General features: G+C 37.8%; 3 protein-coding genes across 8 annotated transcripts; all 3 read left to right on the forward strand.

The window, feature by feature from the left end:
• Positions 1–5,613: 5,613 nt before the first annotated feature.
• On the forward strand, positions 5,614–7,484 carry LOC110687084 (peroxidase 29-like). The gene is made up of 3 exons (XM_021863711.1): positions 5,614–5,920; positions 6,306–6,672; positions 6,953–7,484. The coding sequence occupies exons 1-3, from the start codon at positions 5,687–5,689 to the stop codon at positions 7,360–7,362; spliced, it is 1,011 nt and encodes a 336-aa protein (XP_021719403.1). The 5' UTR covers positions 5,614–5,686; the 3' UTR covers positions 7,363–7,484.
• A 2,951-nt stretch (positions 7,485–10,435) lies between these two features.
• LOC110687340 (adenosine deaminase-like protein) lies at positions 10,436–14,159 on the forward strand. 6 transcript variants are annotated; one of them, XR_002504427.1, is made up of 11 exons: positions 10,437–10,819; positions 10,976–11,046; positions 11,132–11,223; positions 11,846–11,905; positions 12,006–12,239; positions 12,360–12,436; positions 12,535–12,604; positions 12,715–12,828; positions 13,006–13,133; positions 13,512–13,578; positions 13,674–13,770. XR_002504427.1 is itself a non-coding variant. In XM_021863979.1 (11 exons), exons 1-11 carry the CDS (start codon positions 10,734–10,736, stop codon positions 14,015–14,017), a joined length of 1,107 nt encoding a protein of 368 aa, XP_021719671.1. In that variant the 5' UTR covers positions 10,448–10,733; the 3' UTR covers positions 14,018–14,159. The 6 variants fall into 6 exon arrangements, 3 of the variants coding, with proteins under 3 accessions (XP_021719673.1, XP_021719672.1, XP_021719671.1); XR_002504428.1 differs by having other exon boundaries at positions 10,438–10,819; positions 13,006–13,112; XM_021863979.1 differs by lacking the exon at positions 13,006–13,133 and adding an exon at positions 13,887–14,159 and having other exon boundaries at positions 10,448–10,819; positions 13,674–13,778.
• Positions 14,160–17,204: 3,045 nt separating this feature from the next.
• Positions 17,205–25,040, forward strand: LOC110687341 (phospholipase A I-like). The gene is made up of 18 exons (XM_021863982.1): positions 17,205–18,121; positions 19,235–19,382; positions 19,523–19,601; positions 19,730–19,883; positions 19,978–20,187; positions 20,271–20,516; positions 20,593–20,755; positions 20,833–21,093; positions 21,206–21,327; positions 21,429–21,590; positions 21,747–21,939; positions 22,031–22,167; positions 22,291–22,429; positions 22,640–22,843; positions 23,022–23,493; positions 23,632–23,842; positions 23,923–24,012; positions 24,305–25,040. Exons 1-18 carry the CDS (start codon positions 17,609–17,611, stop codon positions 24,755–24,757), a joined length of 3,957 nt encoding a protein of 1,318 aa, XP_021719674.1. The 5' UTR covers positions 17,205–17,608; the 3' UTR covers positions 24,758–25,040.
• The last annotated feature ends 1,005 nt before the right edge of the window (positions 25,041–26,045 follow it).

The raw sequence follows: 26,045 nt of genomic DNA on the forward strand, positions 1-26,045 counted from the left end.
GAAACCTTCGCCTTCGGGTAACTGGGTTTCAGATTGCTGACAAAACTCGTCTTTTTAAAGAACACTGGTCTTTCAGCTGAAGTCAAACTTTAGTAAGACTTGTTCTCCAAAGACATGAGTCCATGGACAATTCTGGGATATTGCCTTAACTGAGCCTTGTATCCCAGAAAGCCACTATCCGAAACATTGCCTTCAGTTGGCCCTGTGTTTCGGATATCCATTTTTCAATGATAAACAGAAAATCAAGGATAACAGTAACTGTTGGAAATTGTTTATTCAGCCTCGTCTGAATCCTTCGCCTTCGGGTAACTGGGTTTCAGATTGCTGACAAACTCGTCTTTTTAAAGTACTCTAGTCTTTCAGCTGAAGTCAAGCTTCAGTAAGGTTTGTTCTCCAAAGGCATGAGTCCATGGACAATTCTGGGATATTGCCTTAACTGAGCCTTGTATCCCATAAAGCCATTATCCGAAGCATTGCCTTCAGTTGACCCTGTGTTTCGAATACCCATTTTTAAGAAATAAAGAAATTGTTTATTCAGCTGAAGCCATACTTCAATTTCTGGGGGGGGGGCAAGAAGCACTACCAGTGCAAGTTTATGTTCAGCAGAATTGAAGAAACAGTAAAGCACTCAAAAACAAAGCAGCTGAAGAAAAGAACATCAAATTAATAATTTATGCTCAGAAATTGAGCTACAAGTTCAAATAAGTTAAGAAACTATATCGGAAGCCGCCCACAAGCGGAAAATAACAGCTGCTGAAATACGTACAAAAGCAAAAAATTAAACTGTTTTGTACGACAAGGCAAGCTGAAGCAAAAAACAAACAAGGCAAAAAATTCAGAAAGCGGCAAGTCTAAAGTTGAGCGCATGATGAACCGCAAGATTTTGAAGACGACTGCCCGAGTTCCTATGCTTCAGCTCGAGGATCAGACTGGTCAACATTGTTGAGCCTCATGGTGGTCTCAGCCCCAGCAGCAGAAGAAGCAGGCTTTGCACTCTGCCGAGCCTCCCTTTCCCTCTGTTCAGCCTCCAACTCCATTCTCTCAGCTTCTTCTTCGGCTTCCTCAGCCTTAAGGATTTCAGCTTCGACTGGAGTTGCATACTTCATATGAGGGTCTTCGGGATTCTGGACCCATTCAGCACATTTGGACCAGTCCAACTTCGGCTCAGCATGAAGGCAGACTCTTCGGCACACTCTGAACCCATTTCTGAAACCCATTTCATATTCTTCCTGGGTATAGACACGGACTTTGAGTAGAGCCTCAGCATCAGCCAACTTCTTCTGGGTCTCCTCCAAGTCTTCCTTGGATTTCTTCAGCTCATCGGCGAGCTTGAAGGAGGAACCTTTTAGCTCATTCAGCTGCTGCTGAACTTGGGAAGCCTCTGCCTGGGCCTGGGCCACTTCTTCCTTTTGGCCATCAGCTGATCCTCAGCTTCTTGGAGCTTAGCTCTCTGAGCTTCAGCGGCAGCAGCAGCCTCTGAGAGTAGGACATCCCTGGCTTGGAGCATCTCTTTAGCAGCCATTCTGCTGGCTTCAAGAGCTTCTGGCCGTTGCTGCACTTCAGCTTGTGCAGCAGCTCCTTCCTGGATTCGGCTCTCAATGGTAGCCTTGAATTTGGAGATGTCCACTCCCATGTGCTCTTGGAGGAATTTTTCCCCTTCCATCAGTGGGGGAAAAACTTCCTTCTCCATAGCGTCGCAGAAGGTTTTGAAGGCTTCAGCAGCTTTTTTCTCGTATTCCTCACCCTTCTGCTGCTTCTCTTCAGCTGCTGCTTGCTTCAGCTTAGCAAGCTTTAACTCCTCTTCGGCTACCTTTTTTGTCGTGCTCGGCAGCGTCAACCCTATCTTGTAGGGTATCTATCAGCTCAACAGTGAGAGTCTGATTGTGCACGAACTGAAAACAGGAGCACAAGTTAAAATAAAAAATAGAGCTGAATTTTAGAGGAGATAAAGGCAAGGAAAATCACCTGCATCATCAGCAGTTGGTTAGACCTGGCTGGGTCAGGAACTGATCTGCTGGATTCGCTCATCCCAGCAGTGGCCTTCAGCGACCAGATTCTTGCCCTATCTACTTCGGACGTGCCAGCAAAATCGCCGAAGTAGGCTGCAGCACCTTCTCGGTTCTGACCCCATATGAGGTCCCAGATGTGATCTGGGATTGGAATTCGGGGGGCCGAGAAACCCATTTCTCCAGATTGCAGAGTCTGGAAGGAAGGAAAGGATGACGACGGAGCTTCTTTAACTTTGGATGGCTCAGCATCCTCCTTCTCAGAAGAGTCAATTATTATGACCTCTTCTTCTTCAGGGGTGAGGACGAAAGCCTCAACCTCTCTTGCAATGTCTGCCGTGAAACCCTCAGCACTGGGCATCACGGCATCCTCATTCTTGTGCTCAGCAGCACTCTCCTGAACTTCTTCTTGGACCCCTCCCTTAGGTTCGGGAGTTTTCTGATCCACCTCCATCTCGGGAGGTGGCGGAGGGGTCTTTGGAGGTGATTGAGGTGGTGGCCGGGGAACCCTCGGCGATCCATTGCCTTCCTCGGGTTCCCTTATTCCAACGCCAATGGTCATCGGCCTCCGCTGAAAGTCATGGGGGCCGATGATGGCCATTCTTCGGCGCCTTTTCTGAAGCGGTTGCTCGTCCATGTCTGAGTTTGAAGACTCTTCTTGTATCTGGTCTTCGGGACGAATAGGGGCTTTCCCTTCTCTGTGTCTATTACTCTCTTCAGACTGTAAAAGACGGGGGAGGAAGAATGTGAGTAAAAACAAAACAAACAGAAACAGACAAAGTTAAGTCTGAAAGCTCACTGAGGTCTTCAGCAAAGCCTCGTCTTCTTCAGCTGCCCTAGCTGCAGCTTCTTCTTCAGCAGCCCTGGAGGACCCTTCTCCTCCTTCACAAGCTTCAATAACCCGTGCAACCTCTTCGGCCGTACGGGCAGCTTCAGCTTCTTCGTCCAGCAGCTGAAACCAGTGATCTCTCTTCTTCCACCAAGGCTTCTGCCTTTGATACAGAGCAACAACCTCAATTTGGAAGTGGGAAGAGTCTAGATGAACCTCTCTATGCCGCGGTTCAGTGATAGAGGGGGCCCGATCAGTTACAACTCGTTCTCGGTTGACGCCAAGACGAACGTAGTTAATGTCGACGTTGGTCTCGTCCCGCTCTGAAAAATAAAAGGGGAAAGGTCAGTTCAGTCAGGTTGGCACAGCATAAAAAAGCGAAGTGAGAGGAGAAAAAGAGATAATTTAAAAGCCTCGGCCCCAGCCGAAGAAGCTTACCATCCTTAAACTTTCGGCTGAGGCCGACAGCTGCTAGCATGTTCTCTTGGAAAACATAATGCGTATCGGGGAGCCAAGTCTCCGGGATATGCTGCATTCGGCCGCTGCCCCCCCGGTTCGGCAGCTTGCCGAAGATATTCTGTTGATTAAGGTTTGGATCTGGGCCGTTATCTGCGGGGGGACCTAGACTTCCCATGTCGGGATCAGGCTCAGCAAGGTACCGGGGAGCGCTGAAGACGCAAGGGTGGCCCGGGTCCGTGGGTGCCCTAACCCAAATCCATTGACCTCTCCAGTCCTTGTCTGAAGAGTCGTTCGGCCACATGGTTAGGTACTGGGGCCGAGACTCAATCCGGTACCACCCAGAACCATGACTTCCGTGCCCACTTTGAATATTTGGCACTAGCCGATGAAGCTTTTTGAAGCAGTGCAGGTTCGGCACATACTTGAAGAACTTGCAGACCCATAAGTATGTCATCACCCTTCGGATGCTAGTAGGAGTTAGCTGACATAGGGAAATATTGTAATGGATCAGCAAGTCTCGGACGAATACGTCCAAAGGGAACCTCAGCCCATACTGAAGTTGTCTTGTGTACACCCCCACATACCCCGGGGGTGGACGATGGATTCTATCGGATGCCACGGGCATTCGGCACCAATACCCATCAGCTTCAAGGATGCCGTAATGCAACTCAATTTGTTCGGCAAACCGATACTGTTCGGCATTCTCCACCCACCATGAGTAGGGGCGGTTCTTTATCATGGCCGAAGCTACTTCGACATCCTCCCACTCTGAAAACCCGGGGAGGATATCCCAAAGGACAGCGGGAACTTCATCGTCCCGCCCAGAAGCGCTCGGCCCCTCTGTTCTCTGAGGAGGAGCCGAGGAAATTGGAGTCGCCCTAATCCCTTCAGTAGGGTCAGACTCTGCTCTTTGTCCATTTCATGTCCCAATCCTGTTCCTAGGATCGGGAATTGGTCTTGCTCTTCTTGGAGCACGGGCTCTACCCCTAACTCCTCTCGCCATTGATAATTTCGAAGAAAAAAGTCGAAAAAAAGGGAAGGAGTTCGAATTCGAAGAAAAATAAACTAAAATCAAAGGAATTTACCTTAATCTGAAGCGAAAGTTGCCGATTTACGAATTGGTAGTGGCAAGTCTCAGTTTCTAAGCTTAATGCTCGGGGAATTTGCGAAGTTTTGATGCGGGTTCTTGGGTTCCCTCGAGAATTCTGGGTTTGTGTTGGTGAATAAGTGAGGAGAGATGACGCGCCTCTGATTATATCTCCAGAAATGGGAATACGGGGAGTCCGCGTTTCAATTTCTCTTAAATACCCCACTAAGTAACCGTTAAACACACGACCTTGCGATTAAACCGCCCATTATCCGTCCAACTTCCACAATTATCCGCCTTAACTGTTGTTATCTCATTAATTACGGTTTAATTACGGTTTAAATTCAAATTTTTGGATTAATTAAATCATTCACTTCCCTCCTTTTCTGATTAAATCAAACCCGACCCGTCATCCTTCCAAATCGGGTCTGGGGGGCAAGTTGTTTGGGTCCAATTTAGTCCAATTGGGCTTAGGCATTAAATGATCCAATTAAAAGCCCAAGGTCAAGGTTCATCTCTCCAATTGTGCTAAAGTCAAAGATCAGTCCTTTAGGCAAGCCAATTGGGCTAAGGCCCAACTTCTCCATGTATGCAGAGGTATAAAAGCCATCAATATTACATTTGTACATTTCATTCAAGCAAAGCCTCAAGCAATTAATTCTCTTGCATAGTGTTCTCTCTCTACGCACTGTACTGACTTTAGCATCGGAGGGGCCTTCCTCGGCAACACCCCCGAGGCTAGTTTACGTGTGTTTACTGTGCAGGAAACCTTCGGCCCAACATTTCTTGGATCGAATCTAGTCTTTACCACTTCATCGGACCTTCGGCAAGGTCCCATTGTTTTCACCCGAAACACTTACTATCATAATCTGCATTGATGTACAAACAACAACTCCACTCCCATCTTAAACAGGTTGCAATGCAAACAAAATAAGATAGTATGTAGAAGTTCTATAAGCTTAATGTAAACCTGTAGTTAAGATAGCTCGTAGTTGTTCTATAACCTTGATTATCAGTCTTCTTTGATTTTGTTACTCGAGTTTTAAGACATGGAGAAAGAAAGTGAAGTGAACCTTAACCAGATAAGCAAGATAATTATCACTAGTTTTATGTTTTAACTTAGAACAAGTGTAATAATTCAAACAAAAAGGTAAAATAATGTCATCCCATTTGTTAATCAAAGCCAACCCCTTTATTTTTTTCCACTTTTCTGGGGTTATAAATACACCCCCTAACCTCATATCTACTTCCTAACTACTAGTCCAACATTCCCTCCTAAAAATTTGGACTAATATTAGGAATAACATGGGTAGAATTACAATTACAAGTACACTTACTTTATCATTTTTTCTCATTATTCTTGTTTATTCAGCTAGTGCTAACAATTCTATTCCTAAAGGTCTTTCCTATGATTTTTATAACAAAACTTGCTCTCAACTTGAGGACATTGTCAGAGCTACTCTTGTTCCTGTATTTACCAGTGATCCTACTTCTGCTGCGGCTCTCCTAAGGCTGATGTTCCATGACTGCCAAGTTCAGGTACTCTTTCTCTAACACTTCCTGGCTTCCCTCGAATTCTGTAACAAGTTCATACTTAGCTTTGTACTCGTCTGTCTTTCAAATTGTTGTACTTAATCAACTAGCTGTTAAGTACTGTTTTTCTTTGTTCTACTTTTAAGAATATATTTCAGCACAATCTTTCTGCTTGTCGAAGTTATTGGTTCTTACATATGATACCTCCTAAAAGTTTTCTTATTGTGGTTTATAGTTAATAAATTTAATAGTGTATCATGGTAATGGTACAATGCAAGGTTGGCAAGTTACACTGGCCTGTTAGTACTTAGTACACGTTGTTACTAGCAAGTTTTCATGCATGATGCATCTTGGTATGAGTTTTTCTAACAGTAACATTTTTCTTTGTCAGGGTTGTGATGCATCAATTCTAATCGATGTGTCAAACTCGGCCTCCTTAGAGCCACCAGAGCTGGGGGCAAAAAAGAACTTTGGGATTAGAAAGAGGGAATCAATTAATCAAATAAAGTCAAGGATTGAAGAAGAATGTCCAGGACAAGTCTCCTGTGCTGACATTATAGTGTTGGCTGCGAGAGAGGCAGTGGCTATTTCTGGGGGTCCAAGAATAATAGTTCCTTTAGGTAGGAGAGACTCAATCTCGGCTTCAAGTTCTGAAGCCGCTGATGCTTCCCTCCCTTCACCTGATTTTGGAGTTGATGACGCTCTAAGCCTTTTTGCCAAGCTTGGGATGACTACTCGGGAAGCAGTTGCCATTATGGGTACTTTCATTTTTCGGTTAACTTTTTTCACCATAATCTGGCTCTCTACTAGTGTATGGCCAGTGAGACGGGTTGCCTAAGGCTATGTCATATATTATTGACAGATCAAGCTGACACATTGCATAACAAAACTTGAAAAATACTAGCTATGTTATCCTCAAGAAATTGAAAAAGTGTGCTTTAACATGTTTCATTTTGCGTTTCAAGTATATAATACTTTATCATTCAACATTTCTTTGATCATTTTAACATAAAGTAAACCACAAATTTATGGTTGCAGGGTCACATACTTTAGGAGTCACACATTGCTTAAACATCATGGATCGTTTGTATAGGCCATCTGACGCGAGAGGGAGCTACATGGATCCTAGATTTGAAGCACTCTTGAAATTCAGCTGTCCTGAAAACATACCCTTTTCTCAAAATATAAGTTTTGTGCTTAATGATCCTTCAGCATTTATGTTTGACAATTTGTACTACAAGAACTCCCTGCAGCGTCGAGGTGTGCTAAGGATTGATGCAGAGTTGCCCCTAAACACTCGAACTGCAGGGATTGTGGAACAATTTGCATCTAATGCCGATGATTTCTTTCAAGAATTTGGTTCTGCTTTTTTAAAGCTCTCATATGCAGGAGTGTTAACTGGTAATCATGGCATAATTAGGAGCATGTGTAACTTCGTAGACAATTAAGTAGTCATGAGTTGCTACCTAGCAGCATGTACTATTGTATTTATCACTAATATGTTGTTAAGTTATGATCATCATGTTATGTTAAAAGCTCTGTTGTGTACTTAAATTTGATTTTATGAGAATGGAAGAAATTCATAAATCATTTCTGCTTAGAACAATTTTTTCCTATATGTATATTTGTGGTATGTATTTTCCAAACAATCAGTCTCTTTTTTCTTTAGGAAATTCTATTTATTTATGTATTCTTAGGAATCAAGCTACCATTGTTTTCCTAGCTAAGATTGAGCAAGAGTTGGTTAATTGACTAACTCAGATGAATTTCTACTATTGTAATTAAATTTTATCTATGACAATATTAACCACTTTGTGATATCTATTACTTTGTATGAAGCAAAAACCAAAATCATACAAACTACAATCAAAATAAAATCTTGAATAAGAATGTTAATGAGCCTAGCTGTGTAGCTCCAAAATTTTAAGAGACTGAGCAGAACTAAGCTCAACTCAAAAAGTTTGTGAAAAAGCTCTAAATACCTTTTAATAATTTTATTTTACATATTATTATAACATCTTACTCAAATTAGTACAAGTAGTAGATATGTGTACAATAATGTTAAAAAATTCAAAATGGAATATTCAAAACGTTTATGAAGTATAGGCTTGAGGATAATCAAAGTGTGCCAAGCTGAGCCCTAGCAACCCTGAGCTCGATTCAGTTCATTAATATCCCTACTTTAAAACTAGAAACAGAGTTCCATATTCTGTACGCTTTGCATTTCTTTGTTTGACTGGTCAAACTTTTGTAGTGAAATTTTTTTTTTTGTCAAAAGTAGACTATGCAATTTTTATCAATACGAAAAACTATCCACCCTACTTTGCTTTTTTTTTTAAAAAAAAAAAAACCCTAATTTTAAAATCTAGCGATTCAGGCCAATGCTCTCACAACGAGCTGTGCCCAGTTAATATGCAATATTAACGAAACATGTTAATATGGTGGCATTTTCGCAATTATGAGCACTTTCTGAAATATTTTAATGTTATTTCTGGATATTGTTGATGTGACACTTAACTAGATGCTTCCTAACGTTTTTGAAATTCCGTTTTTGTTCTTCATTCTGGAACATACGAGCTTTCATACAACCCTGTTCCTTTCTCCTTTCTCCTCTCGCTGTACTCTTCTCCACCATATCGAAAGCCGATTTCCCTTTCCGCCATATCACTTAGATCTCCACCATATCAGAAGCCGATTTCCTTACACACAAACCAAGAAATAACACTGACTGTTGTTAAGTTCAACATTGATAATTTGTCTTCGCTATTGAAGAACTATTTTCAGTCATTAACAACTTGGTGACAATATTAGATGAACAACAACTCATAGCAAAGCTGCACCGCTGCAGATTATTGTCTGATTTGGAGATCTCACAACAGGAGAAGAAAAAAGGGACAAAAGATATATATTCACAGATCCAAATCGATTGCCGGTGAACAACACCATGATGCATAATCGAATTACCAAATTATTTGTGTAATAATCAAATTTGACAAAGTCATAATCAAATTACATATGAGACCAAAATTCTAGTCCAACAACCGACAGATTACACCTAAAACACCGACTAAATGACGAGTCTACCCTTACTAAAGTGTGCGAATTGACCACCGCACCCCATATAAAGTCTACCCTTACCCGATCCGATAATTTGTTATCGAGTACGGTTATCAGGTATCATTTTAAAATTAACGGTTACTCGATTCGATCCGATAAGCAATTTTTTTTTTCCTACTTAAATCTATTTATCCAAAATCTAAACTCTTACTTTACTTCATAATCACTTCATAATTTAAATGATTAGTATTATTATTAGTAATTTAGTCATGATCATGTGGTATTATTGTTAATTAGTGTTGAATGATATCATAATAACTAAATTATAAAGTCTAAATTTTCATTATTGGATATCATATTGGGTACCCGATAACTGATCTGAAAATCCGCGTAGCAGAAGTTCGAAGTTCAGGTACCCGAACTTATCGGTTCGGTTAATCGATATCATTTTTAGTGTTATTGGTTATTGGGTACCCGAACCGATAATGTTAACGGTACGGGTACCCGACCCATGCTCACCCCTACCGCATAGCACTAATTGAAATACGAAGGGAGTATGCGTCATATTTATTCAAAGCCAAAAATCAAATCATTAAAAATAAAAATAAAAAAGAATTCTAGTGACCCTCTAATATTGCATTTTGCCCCTCCTTTTAGAAGTTACACATTATAACCCTTTCGTAACTAGTAACTCTATAGTGACCTTGCAATTAACGGAGTTACGCTTTTTATTTCAATCACGTTAGTGGGGCCCACTCTCCACCTATTAATTGTTTTTCTCAATTTACGTGATAATTGTTGTTGTTTTTTTTTTTTTTTTTTAAAGGGTGCTAATTAAGGTAGGCATAGCTAGCAATTGTTCGAATCAATAGATAATCAGGTAGGGTTATTTCAAGCCAAGACTTTAGTCAAACTCGAATCGCGAGATTTTTTTTTTATTATTATTATATTGTGATTGTTATTGTTATAATTGAAAATTGTTAGTGTAAATATCACTGTTCTGTTTTTTTAGCTTTGTTATTGTTTAATTTGGAGAATTATCAATCTTAATTAGTTCGATTTTATCCTTTTTTTTGAGTGGTATCAATCTCGGAGTATTATCATTATGTCCAATTTGTTTTTATTTTTTGTTTGTAGATTTTTTTTTTTAAATAGTGTTTGTTGATTTTTTTTATGCCTTAATTTTGAGTTTTTATTATTTGAGTTGGTATATATATACGTAGCATTATTTAAAGTAGTAAGATGTAATTATTGAAATTATAGAAAATTCTAGATGAATTGAAGAACTTCTTGTAGCTAACTCTCTAGAATTTCTTAAAAGAAATAAAATTAAAGCAGAAACCGTTAATTGAAATATGAAAAAAAAATGAAAACCGCTAATTGAAGTATGAAAATTGCAACTTGAAGTAACTCAATTTTAAAAATCGCTGAATCGATTAAAAAAAGAATTTTTTTCTACACATTTTTGTGGACATTAAAGTGGAAATTTATTCAAAAAACAGTTATACTTTGATAATTGGATCTTTTTGTGGTATTATTTAAGGAAAGCATAAAATAAGGTAAATATTGTAAATCATAAAATAAGGTAAATATTTTCCTATGTCAATGCATGTGTTCACATGTGCAACCTTCTTAATACATAAAAAAAAAAAAAAAAAAAAAAAATCTGTAATTTTCTTCTCGATTCAGAATTTATTTGTAGAAACAGTCCCACACCAAATAGGACTGCTTCAATTCTGCAATAATTCGTAAATCAGTGAAAATGGAGATGATGGATTGGTGGGAATCCATGCCTAAAGTCGAGCTCCATGCCCATCTCAATGGTTCTGTCCGAAATTCCACTCTACTGTATAATTTTCTCAAAACCCTCTTTTTAATTTCATTTTCTTCTTCTCTAATCAATTTTTGTAGCATAATTCTAATACCCAGTTTGAATTTCTTGCATTTTCATCTTCTGGCATTTGAATTGTGTGAAATTCTGACCAAATTTGAGTTGAATTACAGAGAACTTGCTAAAGACTTGGGAGAAAAAGGAATTATTGTTTTTTCTGAAGTTGAGCATGTTATCCTCAAAAGTATGTATGATTGTTGTTTTTGAAGATAGTTTTGAATTGCCATGATTTTTGGTGGGTTGTAAGTTGTTATGATTATGTTATGCAGATGATAGATCTTTGACTGAAGTGTTCAAGCTGTTTGATTTGATTCACATTCTTACCACTGATCATGCTACTGTCACCAGAATCACCAAAGAAGTATGATGGATTTTCCTTTTTCTTGGTGTAATTTTGGATCTTTTTCCGCTTCGATTTCGTTGAATTAGCTATAATCCATGCCCATGGTAGTTTGATCACATTGATGTTAGGGAAACAAAAAATATAGATATGATTTCTCAATATTAGTTTGATTGTCCTTTTCACGAATTGAACTTTAGCATGTTTTAGGTAGAATTTTTCTCAACATTAGCCTAACTTGACTTGGATAAAGGGAGACATGATGAAAATGGGTTTGCAAGAACCCGTAGCGAAAGATAGAAGCAAATGTAGGAAGTTTGATTCTTGGTTCTTGTTGCCAACCCTATTATTTTGGTAGATTGGCTTTGATTTTTGTTATTTTTTGTTGTTTTAGCCTAAGTTGAAGTTGAACCACAATCAGGTGATTGAGATGACTGATTATTCCAACTATAGTATGTTAGGAGGAGGAAATTTAAACGGGGGGAGTTTAGTGGAGTTATTTGAAGTTGGGATTATATTAGGAAGGTTACGTAAACTTGGGATTGTTGCTGTCAATACTTAGAAATACCGAGGTATCTTGATAGGTTAGAACTTTGTTAGGATATAAACTTGTTAGTCCTTATATTTTATCTTACCTTTGTAGGTTGTTGAAGATTTTGCTGCTGAGAATGTTGTCTATTTGGAATTGAGAACCACCCCTAAGGTACTAAAGCCAAGTTTGTTGGCTAATTTTGTCCAATATGAAGATTTGAGTTAAGTTTAACTAAAATAAAAGTAACTTGGCTTATTGACTGGGAATGTAGAGGAATGATTCTCGAGGAATGTCCAAACGTTCTTACATGGAAGCTGTGATTGAGGGTTTAAGAAAAGTTGATGTCTTAGACATTGATTTTGGTTCTACTGAAGTTGGATTGGAGGAAAATGGGAAGTCAGGTCAAATGATTGATGACTGTGTCGGCATTTCTAGGACAAAGATATATGTTAGGCTTCTCCTCAGCATTGATCGTCGTGAGACACTTGCAGCTGCAATGGAAACTGTAAGTATCTTGCTTTTTCATGAGGTTTAGCTTTGTTTTTTGATGGTTCTCTGAGCAAAGAAAATTAGAAAGTTTATACTTATACTCATGGAATGTGACAACTTGCAAAAATGATTTTAGGTCAAGCTGGCATTGGAAATGAAAGATCTTGGAGTGGTAGGTATTGATCTATCCGGGAATCCTAAAGTGGGAGAATGGTATATGCTAAAACATTTTTCCATACAGTTACACAATCAATGTGCTTCACTCCATTTGAAAGTGTTATGCATGGGGGCATGTTTGAATTTTGTTGTAGGATAACATTTTTGCCAGCTTTGAGATTTGCCAGAGAACAAGGTCTTCGTGTTACTCTGCATTGTGGAGAGGTATATTGGAATTTTGCCATATGTCCTTAGTGCAAGTCCCTTTTATTGTTGTCTTCATTTTAGCTAATTTGGAATTTCTCTGATTTGTCTTTAAACGTAGTGTTGTCTAGGTCCCTAATCAGGAGGAAATACATGCAATGCTGGACTTTCTTCCTGAGAGGATTGGTCACGCTTGCTGCTTGGAAGAGGATGCATGGAGAAAATTAAAAATTTCCAAGATCCCGGTTTGTGCCCTTATATGAATTATAGAATTAAAAGTCACTATCCCTAAATAGTTAGTAATTTATGCCAAGTGCCTTATTTTAAAATCTTTGTGAAACCGAGCTATGAATACATATCATTATCTAAGGATGATGCCTTTATAGTTCTAACATATTTTTACATCACCTTTGTGCTTGGAGGCTCAACGTAACCTAACCTCATGGTCAGGGGAGTCATTTGTGGTGTGGGCCTCTGGGCTAGGCTCTCACATCACCCAGAAATCCACCCTTGCAACAATCTTTGGCTGGTTAGTTTATTTATGTTTCAGGTTGGTTATGCCCAGCTGTGTAGTATCATCCCCTCCCAATGTTTGATGCTCTGTCCTTTTTACTATTTATCGCTAAGTAAACTGCCACCATACTACTCCCTCTGTCAGGAATTAGCTGTGGCATTCTCTAGATTAATGATCAGGGGATTTGACATGATCTCACAAAAATGATCTTCATAATAGTTGTGTGTTTTTGTATGTTCTCCCACCATTTAAGTAGTGTTGTTTTATGACTTCCAATCTTAACCCATTACTTGAATATTCCAGATGGAGGGTGCATATTAGATAAACTCTGGCTTTTCTCTGTTTCTTTATGCCTATTAATGAGGTAAATGGGCAAAACTGGATTATTGTTGAGCATAATTTTCAATTTTGCAGGTTGAAATATGTTTGACATCTAACATCCGAACTAATACAATTTCCTCCATCGATGTTCATCATTTTGGTTCGGTTCCTTTCTAGTTAAATCTTATGGAACTAGTCTACTATTTCAGTGAACATAAGCTCTTTGAGAACATGATGCATTTGTTTGTTTGACAGCTGATTTATACAATACAAATCATCCACTTATTCTATGCACTGATGACACTGGGGTGTTCTCTACTAGTTTATCTAAAGAATACGCCATTGCTGCTACTGCTTTTGGTAGGATTTCTTTTCTTAGTATACAAGCACACTAAACCTAGGAGTTTATTCAACTAACCCGGTTATTGCTGCTTGTTTCCATTATCTTATCTCTTTTATCTGTGAAAGGTCTTGGGAAGAAGGAAATGTTCCAGCTAGCAAGGACCGCGGTTGGTTATTCATTTGTCGAGGAACAAGTTGCAAGTAAATTGAAAGATTTGTTTGATCTGGTAGAAAAGAGTTTAGCTTACAATGATTGATGTGTTGCAACTACATTAGGTATGGCTTATTAGTATTTTCCCAAACTCTATGTTCCTTATTTTTGTAATATACTAGCTTTGCCCTCAACAATGAAGCAGATTTATCAGGATTGAAAAAAACATCCTAGAGTGGTTATCTTAATCCCTGGCAGGTTGTTAGGACTCCGACTAGCAACAATGAATTGCGTTTGCCATTTCTTTGGCGTTTGGCGAACAGTACTATACATTTATTTGTCTTCTTGTTGACATAATTCTGCACCATACGAACTAATTAATCTAACAAAGCTGACCGAACATAAGTGAACAAACTAAAGGAGCAGTATTTGATAGGAATATAGGAGAGGTAACATTGTGTATTAATGGTAACGAGTTTACGTGCGCAGAGTATTCTGTAAGGAAAGGTGGTATCAAGAGGGAATAAAATGTTTCATATTTGAAGTATGAGTTCAGATGTTCTACTTCAAATGCTCAATTATTAATCTGATATAGTACAGAATATAACTTAGCTTACATTGCCTATAATGCTGTTATAAAAATGTACAAAAATTGTTGACTTTGTTCTGCTCATGTACGAAGGATATTATTATTAAAGATGGTTTATTGCATCTTTTTAAGCTTAATGATTATTTTGTCTTTTAATGATCTTGTAGAATGTTCAACTAAACTAGAATTAAGGCATCTTGATTTGGTGGTTGTTTGGATTGACCCTTGCATTAATTTTTAAGTGGTTGACTGGCTGATAATTTGGTATAAAGTACTCCATATAATGGGTTAGGTCAATCGTTTAATGCAAATATGTCATAAATAACGCCATCACTCTTTCCAATTATCTTTTGGAAGGGAGATTGAGTGAGTTAGTATTTTGACTTTCAGGTGGGACATTGTGGGAGAATACACTTCGAGAGGATCTTTTCTTAAGGTCTTAAGGCGTGCCTTCATTTTACCTTTAAAAAAAAAAAAACTAAACTAAAATTTACTTTCGAAGTTTTCTTCTCTCTTAGAAGTCTTATTACTTTGGATCTAGTAAACTTGCATTAAAAAAAAAATTTGACAAATTGAAAGATTGTAATAAGATGATATTAAAGCAAAAGTTTTCAAATCCAAGTAGATGTCTAAAATGATGTGGTGCTCTTTTTCTATATGCCAATATTAACACTTTACACCAATGGCATGTTTTGTTTAAAAGATTCATGAAAATTGTCAACAGTCCATAAGAAACCTTTAGAATTTCAAATTATACAACCTCAAATTATTTAGAACTATTTTGATTAAACAAAAATATAACTTGAAAATGTGGAGGGTAAGTTTCGTCTTCTGATCAACGCTTTTTTTCATTGTCAAACTTACTTGTCGAACATTTTTGTCCTCTTTTAAGGGTATTACGTGCTACTTATCTAACATGTTTGTCGGAAAATGCTTGGGTGACCCTAAGGGTTGCCAACCCTCCTAGACACAATAAAATAAAATAATAATATATGTGCAATAAATTAGAAAGAGAATTAGCATAATATTAACTAGATTAGTCTCGTGCAATGCGCGATTTGAACAAATAAAATTTTCTAAATTTGTTGATTTTTTTCATATCACAATTCAAAAAAATCCCGAAATAAATAATAAATCAAACATTAATAATACAATAGAGGTTATAGAAAAATTGAATGATGAAAGGGGTATCTAAGGAAGAGAAATTGAATAATTTAGATTATTTTTCGAAAATTGATACTAATAATAATATAGCTAATCAAAAGTTTAATAAAATAAAATAAAATAAAAGTATAAATTAATGACATCATGTATAATTTTGGAGGGTAAATTTTTAATAACAACTTGACATGTGTCTAGCATGATGTCAGCGGTTGTTATTTTAGTATTGTTGACCAAAATTTTAATAATAAAATAAAAACATAAAATGATGACATTATTTATAGTTTTGGAGGGAAAATTTTTAATAACAATATGACATGTGTCTAATTTAAAGATAAGATGATGTCAGCGGTTGTTATCTTAGTATTAGTTATTAGTTATAGATTATAGATGTTTCAATGTATTCTTGACCAATGAAAAATCAATATTAAGAGAGTTGGCAACCAAACACAACTTATTTTAGTAGGAATTTTCATTTCCAACGGAAATATCTTCCAACCAAACAAGCACTTAATTTGTTTTAAAATTATAGATCACTTTTTTTTTCTTCTGGTGGGGTTGTTATTAGGAGATGAGATGGCTCTTGGTATGTAGGTTTCTCCTGCTTTGGCTGCTGAACTGTATGCTATGAAATTGCGGATGATTTGAGGATAAAGAAGGTGCTCATAGAAACTGATGCTAAGGTTCTTGGTGATATGCTGCTGGCTTCAGGACCAAATCCGCATCATGAATGTTTGTGATGTTGCGGCTGTTCTATCTAGGTTTGAGGGAGAAGAATCAACTTGCGGTGTTTGGCAAGGATATGGATGTTGGGTATAAAACCCATTACCTAGTTCCAGAATGTATGAATCAGAGCTTGCAAAGGTGCCTGCTGCTAAGCCTTCAACTTCAAGTGTTCTTAGCTATGGATTTTTGGGTTGCTTCATGTACTGCCTCACATAGGAACTTCTCTAAGTTATGGATGCCTTTTGTTTTTGGGTTACTGAATCAACTAAATAGTAGGTACTTGGCGGATGTATTTTCAGCCCTTGTGAAGGGCTTATTTTGTTGTTGCATCAATTTTCATTATATAAATTAACTTAGCATTAGCCTAATAATATAATCTATCTTCTCTTTGCCTATGTTTGGTAAATGGCTTTTTGGTTAGCTTTTGGTTTTTGGCTTTTTTATGTGGTCAAACAACCAAAAAAAAAGTGTTTGGTAATTGGTTTTTCATTCAGCGAAAAAGTTGGCTTTTAAGCCAAAATGAAAAAGCGCTATGAGTAGCTTTTTTTTGTTGGCTTTGGGCTTGGTGGCCCACAAATTAGCTAATAAGCAGCCAATAGCCACCAATAAAATTTACCAAACACTTATATAAACAGTCAATTTCAAAAGTCATTATAAATAGCCGAAACATTCCAACTGGACAAATAAGCTAAGTGAACCAGCCAACGCTAGCAGAAAACAACCAATTGCAAAACAAGGCCTTTGTGTTAAAAAAAAATACGAAGTATGATGGACCCCTTTTCAAGAGGGAAAAAAACCCATAAAATCAGAGTCTTCTAATAAAACATTGACTTTGATGCAACGACGTCGTCGTTTTAGCGGGAGAAACTGAAAAACAAAGAAAAGTACTCATCATCTTCATCGTCAAGATTCAAGAAGACACGAAAATATTGAAAAACCTTCAATTTTTCCTTTAAAAATAAAAAATAAAATTAAAGTTGCTTCGATTTGACATTTCTGATACGTCTTTCTCTCTCGTCTTTATCGTTGTAACTACTATAAATACATCATTCAATTCCCATTTTTTCATTCATCATTATTATTTTTCGATCAAATTGATTTGGGGAATTTTCCAAAATTCTCTCAATTTTGTGCATTACCTTAACCCTAAGTTATCGATAAATTTCTGGAAATCGGCGAATTTGCATCAATTTTGAGCAAATTTTTGTGATCAAAAGCGAAATGTCATGGGGATTAGGATGGAAAAGACCGTCGGAAGCATTCCATTTGACGCTCCATTTCGGCGAAGAAGCGGAGGATGATGAAGATGAAGCGGAGAGAGATTCGATTGTTGTGGTCGACAATGGCGGCGATTTCTCGAAGAAAACGGTGGAGATGGATTGGACAGCAGGAGATGATGAGGATCAGGTGGCGTTGAGGTTGCAGTCGAAGTTAATGGTGGAGATGCCGCCACCGGAGGATACGGTTGTTGTTGAATTGGAGGAGAGAGAAAATGATGGCGAAGTTGCGGTGGAGATGAAGGTTGTGAGGAGGAGAGAGCCGTTGAGAGCGATTACAATGGGGAAAACTGCTGGTTCTGGTCAGCAGAGTGATGGCATTGGGGTTTTGACGAGGTTGTTGCGGTCTAAGGTTGCCGCGACAGCGGTGGCTACTGGTTTTGGTGATGGATGTGTGAATTTTTCGGAGCATTGGAATACTGTTACTGCTTTGAGTCTTTGTGGTTGTGGTATTTCTGTAAGTATGCTTCTAGTTATCTTGTATTGAATGAGTTTTTGTTGGATTGTTAAATTGTTAGTTAATAAGGTATTGTGATTGTTTGAATTTGATTGGAATATTTGTGATAATTGGATGATAGGGTCTTGCCTTTAATGCTTTTTATGTTACGGACCTATGGTTTAATGTTTACGCGGGTACTTGAGGTGAAAGGAAGAGTGTGAATAACATAAGCTGATGCATGTTTTGTATGCTTCCTAAGGTGTAATATTAGGGGAATTGCCAGTGGCTTTAACTTGATAGAATTACTGTAAGTTCTAAATTTCCTGCAATAAGCATATGGAAGATATGATATGATCGCGTTTGAATTGATCAAATTAAGCCTCCCACATTAATTTAAGCCTAGTAGGTGTCAAAGTTGTTATCCTGAAAGATGGCCTATGCTAAACTGATTTGAGTCTTAGAGACCTCTCAGTGGTACAGGAAGAAAGGTGGAATTTTGAAGCTTAGAAAACATTTATCTAGTTTCTGGAAGCATAAATAATGACGGTGCAAATGAGATGGTCGATAGATGTATGAATTTTCATAAGACTATGACACATACACCATTATTTATGTGGATATCTCTGCTGGCGAGTTCAGAAGTCCTTCAGAGGTCAACATGTAAGTAATTTTGCCCTGGCATTGTTTATGAGGCAAAGAATAATACAGGGTATCTGCTATGGTTACAGTTAATTGACCTAATTGACAAAACATACAAGTTGATAACATTGATGGACTTGTTATGATTTGTTACAGTGGAACAATGTGCTATTGCCTATACACAGAGTGTTTCTAAAGAATTATGGCCGTCTGTTGAAACATTCCAAAAAGTCAATTAGGATATCTGGCTTGGAAATGGGAGGGAGTAGACCAATAATTAGTACTCTGTGGTTGTTAATGCATATTTTCCACTAACATTATCTGATTCTTCGCCAATTTCACTGGTTAACAAGGAGCTTGAAACATAAATGTTAGTATTTGGAACTATAATAGCTTTCACGTGTTGGGTAATTTGTGATTTTGATTCTCTAATAACTGGTCATGACTGAGTTTTGTCAGTTGTGTGATGCAATTTTTCTGTGCATTCAACAGGTGTTGCCGGTGGAAGTGACAAAACTTCCTTTACTTGAGAAGCTATACCTTAATAACAACAAGCTATCAGTTCTACCTCCTGAAGTTGGTCAACTCAAAAACTTGAAAGTTCTAAGAGCTGATGATAATGCTCTAGTCTCTGTTCCAGGCAAGCATTATATCTATTATGTTCGTTAATTCACATGCATGGGAATGATCTTGCTAAAAACTTAAGAGTGGGAGAGCTTTTAGGTAGTGAAACTTTCTACTATTTACTCATTATCCTTTTATTTATGGACTGTGAAACAGTGGAGCTAAGACAGTGTGTTGGACTTGTGGAGCTTTCACTGGAACATAACAAGCTGATTCGTCCATTACTAGACTTCAGGTTGTTTTTTCTGTGATCAACATCTGCTACCTTTCAAACATGTGAACCCTTAGTTATTTTCTAGGTTGAAGCTTACAAAGAAATTTTGCTAGAGACCTAATGTTATTTTAATTTTCTGTTCATGACAGGGCTGTGGCTGAATTGCGTGTTTTAAGATTGTTTGGAAATCCACTTGAGTTCCTTCCTGAAATTTTGCCGCTACAAAAACTGCGTCACTTATCTCTTGCCAATGTCAGAATTGTTGCTGATGAACATTTGAAATCAGTGAATGTGCAAATAGAGGTACTAAAGAAATATGTGCTGATTTATATACTAAGTTCCACTTGATGCTGTTTGACTGTAACTTTTTCCTCCAAATGGAACTTGATGAATACAGACAGAGGCAACGTCGTATTTTGGTGCATCTAGACACAAGCTGAGTGCCTTTTTCTCCCTTATATTCCGATTTTCTTCTTGCCGGCATCCCCTATTGGCATCTGCACTAGGAAAAATCATGCAAGACCAAGATAATCGTGTTGTTGTTGGTAAAGATGAAAATGCAGTCCGGCAGCTCATTAGTATGATCAGCACTGACAACCATCACGTGGTATGTCAGGCAGTTGTGATATTTTCTCTTTCCTACCTTTCTTAGATAGTAGCTGAAGTACTATTATTGATTTTTGTTTGTAGGTTGAGCAAGCATGCTTTGCCCTTTCATCTCTTGCTGCAGATGTATCTGTTGCAATGCTTCTAATGAAATGTGATATCATGAAACCTATCGAAGCTGTTCTCAGATCTGCTGTTGAGAAGGAATTAATTTCTGTGCTACAAGTCGTGGAACGCCTTGCTTTTGCTTCTGATGCTGTAGCTCAGAAAATATTCTCCAAGGATGTAATGAAGTCATTGAAATTCTTATGTGCCCATAAGAATCCAGAGGTAATCTCTAGCAGTGTGTTAGTTTAATTGATTCATCCTGAAGGCGTTTAATGAAATTTATAAATGCCCATCTTAGGTCCAAAGATTAGCTTTGTGGGTGATTGGTAATTTGGCTTTCTGTTTGGAGAATCGGAAAAAGATGGTTACTTCCGAAAGTCTGCGGGAACTTCTTATGCGCTTGACATCCACAGCTGAGCCACGGGTCAATAAAGCTGCTGCTCGTGCCTTGGCAATTCTTGGTTTGTTCTGAGACCTAAAACTCTTCTTCTATTGCTTAGGTTTAGTGTAGTGATCATCTTTATCTTATTTGATGCAGGAGAGAATGAGATACTACGACGTGCCATAAAGGGGAGACCAGTAGCAAGGCAAGGGCTTCGGATACTCACGATGGATGGGGGTGGAATGAAAGGTCTCGCAACTGTGAAAATCCTGAAAGAATTGGAAAAGGGGACAGGGAAACCGATACATGAAATGTTTGACCTCATATGTGGCACATCAACTGGTGGTATGCTAGCTGTGGCTCTTGGGATCAAATCAATGACATTAGATGAGTGTGAGGAAATATACAAGAAACTTGGTGAGTGGCATGCACTGCTTATAGATGCTATCCTTTATCTTCCTTTAGATTTCATATATATTGGTTTTGAATCTTGTTTTTTTTTTTTTTTTTTCCTGGCGTGCTTGATCAGGCAAACTTGTTTTTGCTGAACCTGTCTCTAAAGACAACGAGGCAGCAACTTGGAGAGAGAAGTTGGATCAATTGTACAAAAGCTCATCTCAGAGGTTCAGAGTTGCTGTACATGGAGCAAAAGTAAAGATTGCTTTTATTTTCCCCACTTCCTACTATTGTTGATGTAAAATTGAAACTTTATCGTGTGTTGGAAATAAGATACAATTACTTGTTTCTTGCAGCACAGTGCAGATCAATTTGAGAGATTGTTGAAAGAGATGTGTGATGATGAAGATGGAGACCTTTTGATAGATTCTGCTGTGAAAAGAATACCTAAAGTGTTTGTTGTATCAACTCTAGTTAGCGTGGTTCCTGCGCAGCCTTTTGTATTTCGGAATTACCAGGTTTTTAGTTATTTTTAACTTTTGTTTTAGCTTTTCATGACGTTGCTACCACTTGCACATCAGTCTAATTGGAAAAATTCGTAAAATTTGCATGTGGTGTATGTTTGTTGATTAAAGGTTTGCACACTATTTTTACCCATTAAAACTATATTTCAGTATCCATCTGGAACTCCGGAGATGTACCTGTCACCTTCTGAAAGCTCAGCAATCAGTATGTCAGGTGGAGACAACACAAATGCAGAAGTTGGATATAAACATAATGCTTTCATTGGGAGTTGTAAACACAAGGTCTGGCAAGCTATAAGAGCTTCATCTGCCGCACCATATTATTTAGATGATTTTTCAGATGGTAATTTAGTGTGCTGGTTTATTTCCTTCCTTCACTTAGTTTTGTTTTTTCCATTTCTCTCTCCCTTCTGATCTTTCTTGTCTCCTAGCAGATGTCAATCGCTGGCAAGATGGTGCTATAGTGGCAAACAACCCTACCATTTTTGCTATACGGGAAGCTCAACTTTTGTGGCCTGACACTAAAATTGATTGTTTGGTTTCTATTGGATGTGGCTCCGTTCCAACAAAGGTTAATAAGGCTATGATCTCAGCATCAATATCATCTTAGTCTTAATTTCTCATAAAATTAGAAGTAAAACAAGTAATAAAGGAACATGGTGAAGAGAATTTTATTAATCGTCTAATTTTGCAGGCACGGAAGGCTGGTTGGCTTATTTGGGATACAGTGCCAGTGTTAATTGAGAGTGCATGTTCAGTGGAACGAGTTGAGGAAGCTTTAAGTACACTACTACCGATGCTTCCTGATATACAATACTTTCGTTTTAATCCTGGTTAGAACTCGAATGCCTTGCTTTTACAATATATGCCTATTGTTGCCAGCAATGTTTCTTTCCTGTCTGTAGTCCACAATATTGTGGGAAACTTTTGTTGTTGTTTGAGCAGTTTGTGGTTGTATTAACATCACATTTATCATTCCCCTTATTTTCTTTAGATTATAATGAGAAATGGATCTCTTTGAAAATTTTCAATTGTGTGCTCAGTTGATGACCGATGTGATATGGAGCTGGACGAAACCGACCCTGCTGGTTGGCTGAGGTTGGAAACAGCCGCAGAGGACTACGTCAAAAATAATTCAGAAGCATTCAAAAGTGTTTGTCAGAGGCTAACATTGCCATACCAACAGGACGAAAGATTTTCAGATGGTGTGAAATCTCAAAATCTGTCAAAATCAAAGTCAGAGAATGGTACTAATCTAATATTTTATGATTAAATTTTTTCAGCCGGTAACACAGATTTTTATCTTTTTTTTTCCTCTTTTGGTTCTCCATTCTTCATGCACATATAATTCCGCTGTAGGCCTGAATCTAAAAGGCCTCAGTATATACCACATTCAACCTTATTCTGTTGTTTTTACATTGCTAGATGATAGTAGTCCTTCCTTGGGATGGAGGCGGAATGTACTCCTTGTGGAGGCTTCTAATAGTCCAGATTCTGGAAGAATCACACATCATACAAGATCACTTGAAACATTTTGTTCCCATAGTGGAGTAAGATTGTCTACTGTAACAGGAATGTCAAATTCTCCTAAGCCTGTGACTGGTACTTCCATTAACTCACCATTTGCATCACCTATGTTTACTGGAAGCTTTCCATCAAGCCCATTACTGTACAGTCCAGAAGTTGCTCAGAGGATTGGCCGAATTGACTTAGTTCCTCCTTTGAGCTTGGATGGCCATCAGGCTCCAAGATCAACTTCGTCACCTCCAAAGTCTCCTTCAGGACCCAGGCAGCTGTGCTTGCCTGTGCAATCATTGTTAAATAAGCTGAAGAATTCACCACAAGTCGGCATTATTCATTTAGCGCTCCAAAATGACACTACTGGTGCAATTTTGAGGTCGATGTCTTTGTCCTGCTACATTTTAGTTTCTGCTTTCTCCATGGCTTCTATCTTGTCCCAGTTTGTGTAGATAGGCATTAGATGTTAAATTTTTTGCTTTTGAGCAGAGCTTGACTCTGGTAAAATGTTTTGTAGCTGGCAAAATGATGTATTTGTGGTTGCTGAACCTGGGGAGCTTGCAGACAAGTTTGTACAGAGTGTTCGTTTTAGTTTGTTGTCAACTGTTCGGGGTAGAAAGGAGATGTCAAAACTTAACTCCATCTCAACCATAGCTGACCTGGTGGCATATAGGCCTTATTTTCAAATTGGCTGTGTTGTTCATAGGTATATAGGACGCCAAACCCAGGTATGCTTTTTAGTTTCCTTACTGCTGCATATTTGTCGCTTCTATAATCGCAAGCTTATCAAGCTTTTTACTTTATGAAGGTTATGGAAGATGACCGTGAAATTGGGGCATTTATGTTTCGGAGAACTGTCCCATCCATGCATCTAGTGGCTGATGATATCCGCTGGATGGTATGTGTACATATGATTCTTTGATTTATTTGTGCTATACTTGGAATTACTTTTGTGTCTTTCTGATCCATAAGATAAACCTGTAGTTCTTGAAGTATTAGATCAAAGTATTTGTTACTGTTGGAAGGCTGTCCTCGTTTAACATGAGCACCCTTTTTTTTAAAAAAAAAAAAAAATCTTGTTCATTATATATTAAATAATACGTATATAGGATTTCTTTAACTTTTATATCCTTGAATAAGTTCAACGTTATGCATCCTGGACTAATTTTATGTACCATGTCATCTCTCAGGTTGGAGCCTGGAGAGATAGAATTGTAATTAGCACAGGAAGATACGGGATGGTTAAGCCTTTAATTAAGGCCATTCTAGATTCTGGTGCAAAGGCTGTTATATGTCCATCCAGTGAACCTCCTCAAATGCAGTTAGCGTCATTCCATGGATCAGGCGATTTTGATGATTTGGAGAATGGCAAATTTGAGCTTGGGGAGGATGAAGCAGAAGATGAAGAACCAGCAGAACCAGGGAGTCCTATCAGTGACTGGGAAGATAGTGACCTTGAGAAAAGCACAGAAAATACATCAAAGGCTTTCTGGGACCACGAGGAAGAGGAATTGTCTCAATTTGTATGTCATTTATATGATTCAGTTTTTCGGGAAGGAGTAAATGTGCATACTGCACTGCAAAATGCGCTTGCTTCACATCGGAAGTTGAGGTATTCATGCCATCTACCAAGTACGTCCTAGCTGTTTAATTAGTTGACACAGATATGTTAATATTTGAACGTGATTATACTGAAAGTCATTACTTATAAGATTATAAGGGGATTAGGGAAGGCAATAGAAGTAATACAGGGGTGTCGGAAACTAGTAATAAATTATTAGGCTAGTCTGTACAACCCACCCCACCCACCCCCTGTTCTTTTGGGAGTCAACTGTGTATTTTGTCTATCACATTGGAACCTCGGGAAATTGTTGATGAGTGTAAATTTATAGAGAAATCATTTTTGGATTCTTATACTCATTGATACACAAGTGTCTTCTTTTCTAATGCCCTCAGTGGAATTGCACATTTTTTATTTTCTCTCTCCATATTTAACTTAGATCCAATGGAGAAATTGTAAGGGGGTTGGTTCTTGCGAGGGGTGAAAATCAAACCCCTCTCACAAGGTTTGAAGAGGACGGCCTCATTGATTTTCAGATAACATCATAGTTCCATAGCATAGGAGTATATTTCCTCTGTTTTTTTTTACTTGCAACACTTTTTTTTTTTACGCCTGTCGATACATTATTTCAATCGCTAATATCTTTAATTGTGAATATGTAAAAATTATACATTAGATACTAAAATAGTATAAATTGAGACGAATTTAACAAAATTTCACGTGACTATATTTTTGTTTAACCATAAATCGTTAAAGCCAGTCAAAGTAGTGCTTTGAACAGTATGAAAATCAAACTGTTGCAATTATAAAAAAAAAATGGAGGACGTATATAATAAGAATTGAGGAAGGAAATATTAGAAAGCTCAAAAAATGTCACAATGAAATTATTACCGATGGAATACCTTACATCTCTTAGAATAAGTTTGACCCTCGTTTTAGAAAGCTCAAAACATGTCTTTAAATTCCAGAGTGGTATCAATGAGAATTTTTCCCTATTCGAAAGCTCAAAACATGTCTTTAAATTCTAAAAGATCTAGTTAGTAATTACAATGAAATTATTACCGATGGAATTCCTTACATCTCTTAGAATAAGTTTGACCCTCGTTTTAAATATATCAGTAGTCACTACACCAACAAATCATAAACTAATTTCGAACCTTTGTCTTGTGTATGACTCTTCAAAACTTTACTACTCCGTGCAATCGGAAAAAGAAATGTGAGGAAATGATTAGAGTGAGCACTAGGAATGTGCACCATCAATTACAATTATGAATTATGATGGTCCTTCATAAGGTAATACCTAATAAATTATAGCTAACCTTGTTGCCACTATTGATATTGGACAATAGGCAAACAAAAGGAATAGAAGA

This window comes from Chenopodium quinoa, unplaced genomic scaffold (genome assembly GCF_001683475.1).
Source record: "Chenopodium quinoa cultivar QQ74 unplaced genomic scaffold, ASM168347v1, whole genome shotgun sequence".
NCBI lineage: Eukaryota > Viridiplantae > Streptophyta > Magnoliopsida > Caryophyllales > Amaranthaceae > Chenopodium > Chenopodium quinoa.

Excerpts from the sequence above, each read along its gene's own strand:
- LOC110687340 (XM_021863979.1), top strand. The coding sequence starts at position 10,734 with ATGGAGATGATGGATTGGTGGGAATCCATGCCTAAAGTCGAGCTCCAT. Across the intron at positions 11,906-12,005 it reads AATTGAGAACCACCCCTAAG|AGGAATGATTCTCGAGGAAT; the intron begins GTACTAAAGCCA and ends CTGGGAATGTAG. Across the intron at positions 13,579-13,673 it reads CATCGATGTTCATCATTTTG|CTGATTTATACAATACAAAT; the intron begins GTTCGGTTCCTT and ends TTTGTTTGACAG.
- LOC110687084 (XM_021863711.1), top strand. The coding sequence starts at position 5,687 with ATGGGTAGAATTACAATTACAAGTACACTTACTTTATCATTTTTTCTC. Across the intron at positions 5,921-6,305 it reads TCCATGACTGCCAAGTTCAG|GGTTGTGATGCATCAATTCT; the intron begins GTACTCTTTCTC and ends TTTCTTTGTCAG. Across the intron at positions 6,673-6,952 it reads GGAAGCAGTTGCCATTATGG|GGTCACATACTTTAGGAGTC; the intron begins GTACTTTCATTT and ends TTATGGTTGCAG.
- LOC110687341 (XM_021863982.1), top strand. The coding sequence starts at position 17,609 with ATGTCATGGGGATTAGGATGGAAAAGACCGTCGGAAGCATTCCATTTG. Across the intron at positions 19,383-19,522 it reads TGCTCTAGTCTCTGTTCCAG|TGGAGCTAAGACAGTGTGTT; the intron begins GCAAGCATTATA and ends ACTGTGAAACAG. Across the intron at positions 21,591-21,746 it reads TTGTATTTCGGAATTACCAG|TATCCATCTGGAACTCCGGA; the intron begins GTTTTTAGTTAT and ends ACTATATTTCAG.